Consider the following 14,940-nt stretch of genomic DNA (forward strand, 5'->3'; position numbering starts at 1 on the left):
ATCTTTCTGATCTGAAAATAACCTTGTAATATTATAATAAATATTAATGTTATCAATTGGCATTTTAGTGTACTCAGTCAGCAAAACAGAGCTACTGGAGTTGCAGCCAAAGGCTTTCTCCTTGTAGTACCTTGTGGATCACTGAAGAGTGAGAACTCAGCATCAATGGCGCTGCGAGGAAAAGAGGGCAAGCGGAGAAGGTCTTCTTGCAACAGAGACACATGAGACTGTTTGTGAGCAACGGGGATCTTCTGGGTTAGAGAAATGAGGAACAGAACCCGACCCACTTCTTCAAGCTTGCGTGTGAACACCTGGTAAAACAGCCAAAGAAAGAGTCTGAAATTGTGTATGCACACATAAAATGTATACATTGACACAGGAACACTAGTGTCCAAAAACACACCCACAATTAGGTCTTGAATCTGACACCTAGTTAACAGATGCTTTGTTCCACTTATACCCCTAGCCTAAAGCAAGTAATAATAGATGCACAGCTATTGGCAGGGGGACAGAATACCTGTTTCTGAATGAGTTCTTGGCCCCTTTCTGGGTTCATGTGTACCAAATTCAACTGGGGAGATACTGATCTTCGAAATGGATAAATATCACGGACATAGGTCTGAAGTGGAATGGGGGAAAAAAAGAAATATATTTTACCAATAAAATAATGCAATTTTAATCACAGCAGTAATAATGAATGTTCTTTAATAGTAGCTGAATGCTATGCTATCTGTGGTTGCTCATCTAATGTCTGTGCATTAAAAACAACAACAACACCTAGGTGAATCATCCATGTTTCTGACTCTAAAACTGGATGAATGCTCTTTACTCCAAAATTTTAAAATTGCAAGACAAAATATTTCTTGTAACACATCTTTTTCCAAGATGGTGCAATTTACATAGAAAAGCACAGTCGTCAATAGCAATGAAGGGGACGCGGGTGGTGCTGTGGGTTAAACCACAGAGCCTAGGACTTGCCGATCAGAAGGTCGGCGGTTCGAATCCCCGCAATGGGGTGAGCTCTCGTTGCTCAGTCCCTGCTCCTGCCAACCTAGCAGTTCGAAAGCACGTCAAAGTACAAGTAGATAAATAGGTACCGCTCCGGTGGGAAGGTAAATGGTGTTTCCGTGCGCTGCTCTGGTTCACCATAAGCGGCTTAGTCATGCTGGCCACATGACCAGGAAGCTGTCTGTGGACAAACGCCGGCTCCCTCGGCCAATAAAGCGAGATGAGCGCTGCAACCCCAGAGTCGGTCACGACTGGACCTAATGGTCAGGGGTCCCTTTACCTTTACCTTTACAATAGCAATGAATGCATGAAATCAGCTCACAAAACATTGTCTCACCTTATTATAATGAATAAGATTCCATCGTTTATCCATTAAGAAATAGTTGGAAGATTGGGATTCAGATATGTTAAAAAATTCCAAACACTCCTGAAATGGAAAGAAATAAGCAGCAGCTGTTATCTTTTGAGCAAATCATATAGGACGTAATTTAAAATATCTTATTTGGGTTCCAGAATACTTTTTCATTCAAGAAAGCTATCTATTTTAGACTCTAAATTCCTCCTGTGATCACATCTCATCTCTATAAACCACTGCATGTAGAAAGGGGGATTTTAAAAACTGCATAGTTTTTCAAGAGGATGAAAGTATTTGCTTCAGATCCGAAATACTGGAGATTCTTTTTAAAAAGTTATATTAACTGATGTAATTCTGCAAGTATTTTATTGGTCATTCTTGTGAATATAAGGCACAAGTAGGGTGGTAGCTGGGAATCCCTTCATGTCCTTAAACAATTCCTTCTGCTTAGGATAAGAGCTGCCTGGTTTCAGCCATGTTGGCATGTTAATGTTTAATACAATTTTCTTTTATTTACTCTATTTCTTTGCTCCATACACTGGAGGAAATTCATGCTTTTACAAGTGAAGTCTTTACACATCTAAGTTGATACCGGGACAAATAATTCACAGAAAAATGAAGCTTCATATTTCATTACTTCCATAATACTGGTGGATTTGAAAATATAGGCATCAAAACATTGTTCTGAATTGTTTTAATAAAATAGTATTCAGACCTTTAACAGAGCTTCAAACTGAGTGTCCTCATGGACTGGTAACTGAGTTGGGATATCACATTCATTTTGCCCATGAACTACAAGGGTCTTGGTGCCTACAAAAAATATAATATAATATAATATTGTCCTAATATAATTAGTATAATACAAAGTCAAATGTAATTAGTATAATTTAATGTCCTAATATACTATACCAGACTACAAAAGACCAACACTACTGGTAATATTAACCCTAGCATACATGGTTGTTAGAAAAAGAAAAAGGGGTGGTGGAATAAAGTACTATTTCAAAGCCACTGTTCAGTGTCTATATTTCAGTTTATATTTATATCCTGCCCTTTCTCCACAGTTCCCATGGAACTGTACATGCCCCCCCCCATGTTATTTTCACAAGAACCCTGTGAAATATAGATGCTTTAGTTGAGATTCTTGCATTGCAGGGGGTTAGACTAGATGACCCTCAGGGTCTCTTCCAACTCTACAATTCTATAGGTAGGTTAGGCTTAGAGAGAATGATTGGCTCCAAGTCACACAGTGTGTTTCATGGCTAACTGTGACACAATGCTGGCTCTATTGTGTAGACAGCAATCTTTGAAGAGACATCAACAGCTAGGAAGTGTTTGTGGTTAATATTTTATGAATCCTCAGGGGATACTCTAAGAAAAATAATAATATTTGAGAACTCGGGGGGGGTGTTGTTAAAAAGGATGATTTTTGGATCAGTGTCTTTGTTGTTCACACTACAGCAGACATGGCTAACACAGAACTCACAAGGACATACTGTCTATTGCAACCCAATGTCGTTTCTGCAGATGGGTACCAGTTCTCCAAATGTTGTGGCTGATACACCTGCTCTGGTCAATCCCCCCAGTGGAGTTGGAAGAGGGTGGGGAAGTGGCCTGATCAGCCAAAGAGAGTGCCCATCACTGACCTACCAAGTCCTTTGTGAGGGCATATTTAGTTTAGTTTAGCTTTTAAATTATTATTAATAATAATTGTATTTTAAAACCCTACTTTAAATTTTAAAACTGGAAATTAATTTTTAAGAGAATTGACTTTGAATTGTTTAATTAAAAGGAGTGCATCAAAAATAATGAGAAAGAAACACAGCAGTGCTGCAGCAGCAAAAAGTAAATATAAGCAAATTCGGCTAAAAGGCCCCCGTCTATGTACTGTATAGTGAATTCCATACCAGGCATTGAGGCAGTAACCAGAAGCTTCACTTCGCATTGTTCCTTCTTCATAGTCTGTTTGAGATCCTTGAAGAATAGTCCTTCTACATATCCTACAACTTCCCACAGGAAAGTCAGAGTCGCTGAGATAGCATCCATGCCCCATTCACATGGCGTGCGCACAAAATACATGATCAGTCCCACCTATGAATCACAAAGATACAGGCTGCATTTGGCTTAGTTCTGCAAGGAGCACCAGTTAGGCACATATTAGCCCTTGTCTGGAGATCCTCAGTTTCAAAGTATAATGTATTTGGAACTCCCTGCCTATTGAGATCAAGCAGGTGTCACTTTGGAACTCCCTGCCTATTGAGATCAAGCAGGCGTCTTCACTGTACTCTTTTGGGTGCCTGCTATAAAACTTTCTTATTTTATAGCAGGCCTACCAGATGCTTAGAAAGCTGAGGTAATTTTAATCTATTTTAGAATATTAACTTGTTTTCTCAGTTTTATTATTTTTCTCAATTTTATTATTTTACCTTTTCGTAAATTGCTTTGAGGATTTTTACAATCAAGCAGTGTATAAATAAAAAAATAATAATGAATGTGAAGTCCCCTCAGGGAACACGTGTTGCTGCTTGAAAGAGCCTCTTGACTGAGTCTTCCCATCTAGTTTTCTGTATGCTGTGATTCAGTCAAGAGAAAGAGTTCTAACTTGCCCCTAGCCTGATGAGTGAGATTCATGTAGCTATGAAGACTTTGTCTGACTAGCAACAGCAGAGACCCTGTTCTTTCCCAAACTTTTGAATCTTTAGTGATCATCTCTCAGTAATGTTAAATCATATTTCAGGTCCACTTTGTTTTGATTCCTGTATTTCTATTTCTTAGTCACAGGACTATGGGCATCAGAACCAACACCACAATATCAGCCAACTGTATTTTGCCTTTATTACACTTTGGGAACACCCAGCAAGTCTTTTCTTGGGTTTAGGGAGGTGCAAATCAGACCAGTGTTTACATTTTGGAGAAATGTGTAAATAATGGCTACAGTTTTGGTTCTGAAAGGGACTCAGAACAGCTTACCAAGTAATTAAATAGAATATGGGATGTCTGGGCAGGGAAGTCTCCAATGTTGAGCAGAAGTTTCCTCAGCATATACATCAACTCATCCTAGAATAAGAGCAGAATTTGCTTTTCAGCTTTATTACTTTCTTCTCAAAATTTAACTCACTTTTACTCTTTTCATCAAAAAGGATCCACTCCACAAATACATATGAATACCTTCCATTGGTTAACTTCACGGCTTCTACTAGGATAAATTATTGTACCCAACTTCCACCCCTGCCAGCTGAACAGGCTTCCCAGTCATTCACTTTCATGTTAACTAAACTGGAAATCCATAAAACCTGGAATGAAGGTACAGCTATGTACCCTAGTCTTGTCTCAAATGGTTTGGGGCATTTTAAAAAATAATAAATAAATGTATTTGATACTAGTATCAACACATAAAAGTTAAAACCTTCATATGAAGGTAACATTTCTCTAAGATAAATACGTTTTCAAAAGGCAGAATATGAGGTTTGACCAGGGCTTTTTTCCAGCCAGAACTCAGTTCCAACACCTCTCAGGTGGGCACCATTGTTTTTCTAAGAGAACAAGGGAGGTGTTCATGGTGAGTTCCAGCAGCTCTTTTTCTAGAAAAATAGCAATGGGTTTAACCATTCAAATTGGTCATAGCTCAGTGACAAAGAGTTGCTTATAAAACAGCTACTGAACTCCATATTTCATTAACATGTTCAAATAAACCTGAAAGCTGTGAGTTTCACTAATAAAATTATTTCCCAGAAGTTCCCCAGCCATCCTTGTTTCAAAGGTATCTTCTTATGTACCCATTGACAATGTAACATTACAAATGTAGCAGGAAACCCCCCCCCCAAATCATTCAGTTTGTACAAACTTCACACACACTCACACTCACACACTACATACGCTATGCTTCTGTTATAAATTCATAGAAAATCAACCATACATCGGATTTGCACTGTTCCACTTTTATTTTACTCCATGAAGGAAGGACTACAAAATGGGGAAGGTTTGATACAGGGCAGCTGAAATATACTCAGAGTCGCAAAGTGATTTCATGCTCTTTATTCAGCTCATAGTGGTGAGGAGGAATGAATGAAAGTCCCCTCAAAGTATCTGCTTTATATACATTATTTACACAATGGGCTGCACATGATTGGCTAATTCTGGAATTCTACTGTAAGCCAATCAGGTTGTGGATTCACTTATATCTGGAGCATGATTGGGTGGTTCCTGCCAACCAATCATACTGCTGCATTGTTCTAGGACCAATCAGACTGCTGCATTCTGAATCCTATTGTTCTAGGACCAATCAGACTGCTGCAGTTTGGATCCTATTCAACTCAGTACATAACAGCAGCCATAATCCCTTCACCATACCAGCACATCCACAGGAGCCCTGCCCAATTGCTATGCCAACCCTGATGGTCCTAGACAGAAGACAATCAAGATCACAAAGAACTTCCATATGGGAGTGGATTCAGCATGGACTGGAACAAAGGACAATAATCAGCTCTTCCCTCTGCGGGCAGGAAACTGCAAAGTCCCCTCTGTCACCTGGAAAATGACTCATGGGGAGGGGGAGAAGGGAATCAGCCAGGTGACAGGACACTCAGGTTACCACCACCACCCCTCCCTCAACCCCTCCTTTCTGTGATATATGCATGATGTTTCTGGGGGTGGGCTTGACCTACAGGATGGGAATTTCAAAAGTTTTTATAAGGCCTTGCACACCATTTTTCTGTGTCTTTCCTCTCTCCTGCAAGTGAGGGGAGCACCCTGTTGCAACAGTTCAATAAAGGCCAAGCCTACAGGCTGCTGTTTTGCTCCAAGTTATCCTGGTTGGTGTATTTGTTTTTGTCCAAGGGAGCCCTCGGATTTTTCCGTTAACACAAACACATACAAGAAGTTCCACTGGTACATTAATTTTAATTGTATACTAGAAAACAGAGTCTCTACCTGTCGATTGCTGATCGTAAGTTTCTCCAGAAAATGTCGAAGAACTGTAGAAGGATCTTCAATGAGACAGTTCCACAGGACTTGCTGAGCCACGGCACTCACTGCACAAGACAAAAGGAGAGGGCTAGTCTGGGCCCCATTTCAGGAAAAAGTAAATGTCACATGGCAATAACTAATGGTTCACTTTTTTTTTTTAGCTAGGCCAGGTCCCACCTAGCCTTGTGAGTCTAAAATCAACTTGATTTTTTAGTTTACATCTCTCTTCTGCACATAACCAATTCTTTGTGTTTATTTTAAATTATGAGCCATCTGATGGCAACTGTGTTTTCACCTTTCCATGCAACACTTAAGTTGCTTCCCAATAAAGCTCTTTAGAACAGCTGAGGCATTGCTATTCTACAACTGCCTGAAGTGGAAGTTCCACATTTGCAGTGCAATTCTATACAGGTCTACTTGGAAATAAGTCCCACTAAATATAACAGAATTTACTTCTGTTATATAATACAGGACTGTTATGTTATATTAGGACTGCAGCCTTATAGTACTACATTATATAGTGATATCTTTGCTATGGCAATGATCCTTCTACAATATTTTACTTTTACTTAATTACTGCTTATTTAGTGAAATATGGAACCTGGAAATAGGAAACTTTTGAATACAGTAACAGTAGTCCTAAAAACTTCAAAAGCACACTAAGTGCTAGGAATCAAGGAGGCAAATGCATGCTCCAGTTACAACATGAGAAAATGATACTTTAAATGGCTGTTATGCCCTAACAAACCATTTATGGAACCAACCATGGGATTATATAAAATTTATTCCTGTAAATTGCTTCAATTATTTTGTAGAATGCAACAAATCAATTGACCTAATTCAGGCAATAAAACAAACCCCTCTGCCTATAACAGAAAGATAAGGATTTCTCTACCAGCTAGATGGGACACAGGTGGCGCTGTGGGTTAAAGCCTCAGTGCCTAGGACTTGCCGATCGAAAGGTCGGCGGTTCGAATCCCTGCGGCGGGGTGCGCTCCCGCTGCTCGGTCCCAGCGCCTGCCAACCTAGCAGTTCGAAAGCACCTCCGGGTGCAAGTAGATAAATAGGGACCGCTTACCAGCGGGAAGGTAAATGGCGTTTCCGTGTGCGGCTCTGGCTCGCCAGATGCAGCTTTGTCACGCTGGCCACGTGACCCGGAAGTGTCTCCGGACAGCGCTGGCCCCTGGCCTCTTGAGTGAGATGGGCGCACAACCCCAGAGTCTGCCAAGACTGGCCCGTACGGGCAGGGGTACCTTTACCTTTACCTTTACTACCAGCTAGATACTGATTTTAAGTGCTAAAAGGAGGGTGAATGCTTTAAGAGTTTTAGGCTGCAGTCCTACTTTCCAGATAGTCTCCTTTAAAAAAACAAACAAAAAACCCCTTCCTTTTTGATATGGAGGAAAGCTAACAACATAAACACCACCAGAAAATAAAAAACTCCCCCTCTCTTTTTTCCACTGGTGGGGGTGAGTGGGGGGGGGGGAGAAAGAAGAGCTTTCAATTCTTTGTTTTTTTGTGGGGGGGGGGGTTCCCCTCCTGGATTGTTAGCAGACTCTGAATCAATAGCTGAGCTCTAAGTGTAAAGATACCAGTGAAGCTGAAAAGAGTGTGCTGGTTTGTGTGAGGGCTTGTCCTCATTTCTTATTGGTTAGGAGGGAGAGAGCAAACAAAGTGGGAGATAAGGTGCCTGCAAATTATCTGCAAATTATCTGTAATGTGCCCCCTGGGACGCTGTTAAGTCTCCCCCTTTTGTTCACCAGAATGTTGCCTTGTTGAAACACTTATCACGATGTTATTTCAATACCGGTATTCAACGATATGGCAATTTATCGCACAGCCCAAATTACTGCACTGTCACATTCATTTTAATTATTCTAAAAACCCTTAAAACTAAAAACACCTGCTACTCCATCCTCCCGGACTTCTCCGTCTTCCATTAAGTGGACAATAGGGAGCACAGCTGCACAAATACATGCTGGGAAGACTGCCTGTGGGGGCTGGGGCACATGATGATTTGGTGTGTGCTCTGTCGTGTGTTCCTCATCTAGGGGGGAAAACAAACAGATATAGTGTAAATGGAGTCCCGCTTAATAATGAGTCTGTTTCCCATAAGAAAACATTGCAAATATGGAAACACAAACACATTCCTAAACTGCAATCTAATCCAGCAGTGACTGCAAGTTAATTCAAGCATTCAAAAAGGAGAAGGGAGTTTGAAAGCATGGCGAGATCTTAAGAGCCCCCACATACATAAATTATACATAAATATAATTGAAGCTTGTCACTCCTTCGATTGAAATCATATACAGCGGTAGCTTGGTTTAAGAACAGCCCTGTTTACAAACTATTTGGTTTACAAACTCCGCAAAACTGGAAGTAGTGTCCCAGTTTGCGAACTTTACCTCGGTCTAAGAACGGAATCCGAACGGTGGAAGGGCACCGGCGGCTGGAGGCATCCTTAGGGAAAGCGCACCTGGGTTTAAGAATGGTTTCGGTTTAAGAACGGACTTCTGGAACAGATTAAGTTCGTAAACCGAGGTACCACTGTACCTTAGATACCTGAAGGAGCATGATCTGCTATACAGACCTGCCAGTGTGTTAAGATCTATGAGAGAAGCCCTCATGGTAAGTTACCCTACTACATAGTAAACTGAGGGAGGGCCTTCTTGGTGATGGTGCATCAATTATGAAATTCCCTTCCCTGAAGGGAAATCCAGCTGGTTCTGACTCCTGTGAGGCTTAGGAACCAGCTAAAGAATCACACTTTTGCTTTGGCATTTGCAGGATATTTGGGCCTCTTCATTCTTATTATTTTAGTTTTTTTCTGACTGTTGAGAGTAATGTAATATATTGATTCCTCCTGTCTTACTACATACTACATTTTATATAAGCCACTCTGGGACTGCTATCACAATACACAATGGGTTTTAAATAAAATAAAAATAAATGAATTCCCTGATTCAAGCTATAAGCAAAGCCAAATGTATGTAACAGACAAAGCAGCTCCACCAGGCTCTTCCCTCCCATCACCTGTCACCTGACAGCACCCATTCCATCAGGCTGCAGTGATTGAGGGGAGGGCTTGATGGGAAGCAGAGTCATTCCTTTGGCTCTGCTGAGAAACCAGCTCCATTGGGCTCCTTCTCTGCCGGAACCAGTCATGTAACTTTAACGACTGGTCCCTGAGATGGTTTGCATTTCCTCTGGGAGGAAGAAGGTATAAATGCTTTGAAAAAATACATAATCAATGCAAGAAAGAATCTATGGCATTTAACAAGACGATCAATATCCAGTCTTAAACTGCATTACCTTCAGCACTGACTGCTGAACGCACTGACCAAACTGAGCCACGGCGGAAGGAGTAGTTCCTGTGAGATGTGCTGGAGGTGCAGGATGGGCTTACAGAGAGACGGCGGGACGCCAGGTTGGCAACTTCTTCTACTGACGGAACAAATAGTAGATGTAAATTTTGGTTTCTAAACCCTAGTTCTATGCTGGTCTACTGGCTACAGTGATCCATGCGATGGTCACCTCCAGGCTTGACTACTGTAATTTGCTCTACGTGGGGCTGCCCTTGAAGCTGTGCCAGAAACTCCAGCGGGTGCAGAATGCTGCAGCGAGGCTCCTCACGGGGTCTCTGCCATGGGAGTATATTCACCCAGTGCTTTTCCAGCTGCACTGGCTCCCGGTGGAGTACAGGGTCAGATTTAAGGTGCTGCTTTTGACCTTTAAAGCCCTTCATGGCCTAGGACCCTCGTACCTACGGGACCGCCTCTCCCAGTATGCCCCACGGAGAGCCTCAAGGTCCATAAATAGCAACAACCTAGTGGTCCCGGGCCCTAAGGAAGTTAGATTAGCTTCAACCAGAGCCAGGGCCTTTTCAACACTGGCTCCGGCCTGGTGGAACGCTCTGTCTCATGAGACCAGGGCCCTGCAGGATCTGATTTCTTTCCGCAGGGCCTGTAAAACAGAGTTGTTCTGCCTGGCCTTTGGCTTGGAGCCAATTTGATTCCCTCCCTCCCCCTCTTTCTTTTTTTCTTTTCCTTTCTCCTCCTGTGATGAGGCTACATTTTAATATTTCAATATTTCAATATTTTAATGTTGTATTTTAATTTTGTTTTTAAGTTGTATTCATTCAACTTGTTTTTATTATTGCTTGTTAGCATTACTACTGTAATGACCTATCTCAACAGTGAAAAACTCAAGTCAGACTTTTATTCCAAGTTGTTAACAATTGTTAGTGAACTGAATGCTTTTTAAACAACCAGACTGCTGGGAGGAGCACAGAGAGAAGAAACACCATGGTGCACCTAAAGCAGCAAAACCAGATGCCTTCATCTGCCCCAGCTGCAACAAGACAAGCCTCGGTCTCCAAAGCAGGCACTGTAACTCTCCGAAGGTTTGACTTCAACCCTGGAGATAAATGGATGCCAGCTGGCAACAACAGCCAGGTGGTTCCCAATCCAGATCAAGATCACACTGAGGACAGTTCTAATCCATGGCTTCTATTGGGATTGGGCACGGATTCTATTTGCTTCAGGAGGAAACTCCCATTGTCACCATCTTCCATATAACACCCCCCTCAGTCCTCAAACAACTGAATCTGAGCTTCTCCTGTCTTCTTTTGGGGTTATGCAGTTTCCTGGAGTGTCAATCCTGTCAAGGCTGCCAGAGGACCTTGCTGCCAACCCTGAATATTTAAAGACTATTGTCATATGCTACTTACTGACAAACACTTTCCCCACTCCATTTTTAATAAGCAAGAGCAATTACTTTAAGAAAAAAATAGCTACATCAATCCTGTTTAAAGTAATATAAGGAAATGAGGACTGTTCTAGTCTTCTTGTGCTCATTTCACAACAAACCTTGAAAAAGCTCTCAGTCTTTTTCAACAGGTGACAATGCTAATAAATTGTGCTCAAAGCAACTAAGTGCTGCTCCTACTTCTAATCATCAACTGAATCAACACTCGCTCCCCTGTAACCTTGAATTATCTCTACTGCAATAAAATCATGAGCAATTTATGAAGATTATATTACATCCCCAGTAGATTTGCCTTATCAGACTCTAGTAATCACACCTTCCTCTTCCTGCTCCACGCTTGGGGAACAGCTGGGCTCATAGCAAGCTTCCTGGGTGATGGGGATAGCAGTGATCAGACTAGCTTCTCGGCCCAGACGTTTTTTCTCTTCTTCCTGCTGCAGATTCTTGAGAATGTGTTCTGCTCGCTGATGAGAACGTGACACTGCCCGGGCTGAAAATGACTTCTGTAAGCAAACCATTGGGCAGGAGGCAGGCTATGTGAATGAGTTTGCTTGGGTTTTATACAGCACATTTTCTATTTATCATCCATCCATCCATCCATCCATCCACATTTTGCAGTTTATGAGTATTCTGATTAAGTTTTTAACATGGACATAATTTACTAACAACCTTAATAAACTATGGAAACATTCGAAGCAATTTGTTAATAGAGACTACGTACATCAGAAATGTAGCCAGTTCACACTATGTCTACTACATGTGGTATATTACAACAATCTAATGCAACTTTACATGGAAGTAGGTGTGGAGTTTGGAACAGACAGGGTTAAAACTCCATGGTGCCCTGCATCTGGGAGGGGCCGGAAGCAGGGCTTTACGTCACAGGCTTTGTCTGTGAGAGTTACTTTCAGTTCTACCGAGAGACGCTGAGAGACACAGCTAAACAGACAGGCTGTGTCTGTGTGCTTTTGGAAGCACGGAGAATGCAGGAAAACTCCGATGGAGAGACTGATTTATGGCTTGTAAAAAAACGCTTCTAGAGATAAGAACCGATCTGTCTTTTGGACTTGATTTATCCCTTTCTCACATGGACTCAGGACCGCTGCATTATTCTGCTAGGCCAGCTCAGAGCTTCCAGGGATACGGAGCTGAACTGGGAAGCTTGCTGGACCCAATATTCCGGACGGGGAATTTATTTTCATTCCCAAAGGTTATGGGTGTTACGTGTTTCCTGACAAGTGTGAGAAGGGAGGAGAACGCCAGCTTTGAGTTGCTGTGATCTCCTGCCAGGAAGGGCAGTGGGAGACGCGGGGGTGCAGGCCGATCCAAGAGCTCTGAGAAAGCGAAAGTCTCCGAAAGTTGTTTGTGCTTTGCTGCGATGTCCAACAGTGCTGGGAAGCATCCGCTAGAGGCCCAGGCTGCCAAGGACACCAGCTGCAGTGGAATGTCAACAAAGCAGTTTCCCAAGGCCGGTTCTCAGCAGCGACGTGGGAAAGCGGCAGGCCAGGAGAAAAACAAAGACAAGGCATCTTATCACCTCACAGCTGCGACAGCGGCCCTGGGAAAAGGCAAAAGCCTTGATCGGGGGGAGGCTGTGTCCATGGCAACCAGGCAGGACACTGACTTTGACACTTGCAGAGGCCCCGGTGGGGGTGCGAGCGTTGCCATGGCAGCTTTGGAAGACAGCCAGAGAGACACTTTATCTCTAATTATAGACACGGGAGCGACTCACTGTCTTGTGCCATCTGGTGGGCTCCTGAGGAACTGCAAGACAGTTAAATCTGGACAAAATGTCAAAATGGCAGATGGATCTAAGAGACCACTGACTGAATCTGGGTCTTTATATTGTTCTTTCTTGGATTGTTGGGTGCAAGCTTATGTTGTCCCAGAGCTTGCGCACTCTCTTTTAAGTGTAACAGCCTTAAATGATGCTGGGTTCGATGTTCATTTCTCTAACACTTGTTGTTCCTTCTACAGGGATGGGAAGAAGATCTACAGCATTGAGAGAACAGACAGGCTCTTTCTGGTGCAGATGCCTGTTGAAAATGGGGCTGGTGGAAAAATGGGACTAGTGGAAAATGGGACTAGTGGAAAAATGGGGCTGGTGGAAAATGGGGCTAGTGGAGAGTCCATTGAAGATGCCCATGTGCAGTGTGCAAATGTCCCACCACACAATGATTGTATTCATTTATGGCATAGAAAATTTGGGCACGCGGGGTGGTCGCTTGTGCGAAAGGCTGCCGAAAACACCATTGGTTGTAGGTTCAAGGCTTGTGACAAATACCTAGATTGTCAAGCCTGTAAGCAGTCGAAAGTCACAACTTGCCCATATCCCAGATCAGAGAGGAGGACAAGCAAACCCTTTGAACTTGTCCATGCAGATTTGTCAGGACCCATGCCGACACCTTCTTTAGCTGGGTCTAAGTGGGTTCTAGTTCTGATTGACGATTTTTCGAAATTTAGTTGGATTTTTGCGCTTAAATGCAAGTCAGAGGCGGCTACATTGATCAGGGATTGGATCACTGCGATAGAACTACAGTTCTCTACCAGGGTGATTTCCTTTCAATCTGATCGCGGGGGGGGGGGAGTTCACAGGTTCTGCGCTGCAATCGTTTTTCAGGCAGAAGGGTATCAATCATCGATTGACGGCCCCCTACTCTCCGCAACAGAATGGGGTTGCGGAGAGAAAGCTTCGCACATTACAAGAATCTGCGAATGCAATGTTGGCAGACTCAGGTTTGCCACAGCGCTTTTGGGCAGAGAGTTATCGGACAGCATGTTTTGTGCAGAATAGGGTGTACAATTCCAGTGTAGGCAACACACCGTATTACTTGTTGCATCAGAAGAAGCCGAAGGTGGGGTTTCTTCATGTTTTTGGGTCTGAGGCTTTTGTTCTCATTCCAAAAGCCATGCGCAGAAAGGATGAGCCAAGGTCTAGGAAGATGATCTTTGTGGGCTATGAGCCGGGTTCAAAGGCGTGGCGTTTCGCATACCCTACTGGCAACCAGTCTAAGCTGCTTATTAGCGGCAGTGCTGAGTTTTGCGAGCAGAGTGGGTGGAAACGTCTTCACGGGAACCCAGATGTTCTGTCAGACTCAGATGAGGAAGAGGAGGAAGGCGAAGCTGAACCTGCTGCTGATGTGCACGGTCCACAGCAACAGGGTCCAGCGCCAGTTTCTCCAAAAGGGAGTCCCAGGACCCCTCCACAGGTCACTGTCAAGTCTGAGCTAAGGAGTGCACCATCCTCACCAGCAGAACCAGCTGTACGCCCGAAACGGCGCAGCAGGTCAGAGGGGGATGTTTCTGACACAGAGGATAGTAGAGTTGATCCAGGTGAATCAGGCGCAGTTCCAGAATTCACGCTGAGGAGATCAGCTAGATCAACCAAGGGAAAGCCACCTGAAAGGTATGAAGCAACTAGTGTCTGGGTTGGTGTGGCTAGATGTGAGCCTGAATCCTTTGAGGATGTTCAAAAGTTGCTTCAGGAAGAAGCCAGCAAATGGCGTGAGGCGATGCAGAAGGAGATGAACTCAATGGAGTCTCTAGGTGTGTTCTCTCTCACGAAGTTGCCGATGAGCGAAAAAGCTGTTAGCTGCAGATGGGTTTACCGTTTGAAATCCACAGAAGCAGGAGAACCACAGTATAAAGTGAGATTAGTGGCCCGAGGATTCACACAGAAAAAGGGTATCCATTTCACAGAGGTATATTCGCCAACCTCGAGAGCGGAAACTCTGAGAATGCTTTTGGCGATAGCAGCACAGAGAGGTTGGAAGGTGAACCATTTTGATGTAGATGTCGCCTACCTGAACTCAGATCTCAAGGAGGAGTTGTACATGCTTCCTCCT

General features: G+C 43.2%; 1 protein-coding gene across 13 annotated transcripts in view; it reads right to left on the minus strand.

Annotated features, from left to right (window-relative positions):
* UNC80 (unc-80 homolog, NALCN channel complex subunit) overlaps positions 1 to 14,940 on the minus strand; it is a 197,931-nt gene that overhangs the window by 44,411 nt on the left and 138,580 nt on the right. For 12 of the 13 annotated variants that reach the window (XM_079974817.1, XM_079974825.1, XM_079974823.1 and 9 more), the window contains 10 exons: positions 11,412 to 11,598; positions 9,641 to 9,772; positions 8,232 to 8,375; positions 6,293 to 6,393; positions 4,334 to 4,420; positions 3,271 to 3,454; positions 2,079 to 2,173; positions 1,346 to 1,435; positions 518 to 619; positions 131 to 311 (listed from right to left, as the gene is read on the minus strand). In XM_079974817.1, the coding sequence (XP_079830943.1) occupies positions 131 to 311; positions 518 to 619; positions 1,346 to 1,435; positions 2,079 to 2,173; positions 3,271 to 3,454; positions 4,334 to 4,420; positions 6,293 to 6,393; positions 8,232 to 8,375; positions 9,641 to 9,772; positions 11,412 to 11,598 (1,303 nt within the window). The remainder of the gene's footprint in view (positions 1 to 130; positions 312 to 517; positions 620 to 1,345; positions 1,436 to 2,078; positions 2,174 to 3,270; positions 3,455 to 4,333; positions 4,421 to 6,292; positions 6,394 to 8,231; positions 8,376 to 9,640; positions 9,773 to 11,411; positions 11,599 to 14,940) is intronic. The other variant, XM_079974819.1, reaches the window with a different exon arrangement.

This window comes from Podarcis cretensis (assembly GCF_951804945.1).
Source record: "Podarcis cretensis genome assembly, chromosome: 1".
Lineage (NCBI taxonomy): Eukaryota > Metazoa > Chordata > Lepidosauria > Squamata > Lacertidae > Podarcis > Podarcis cretensis.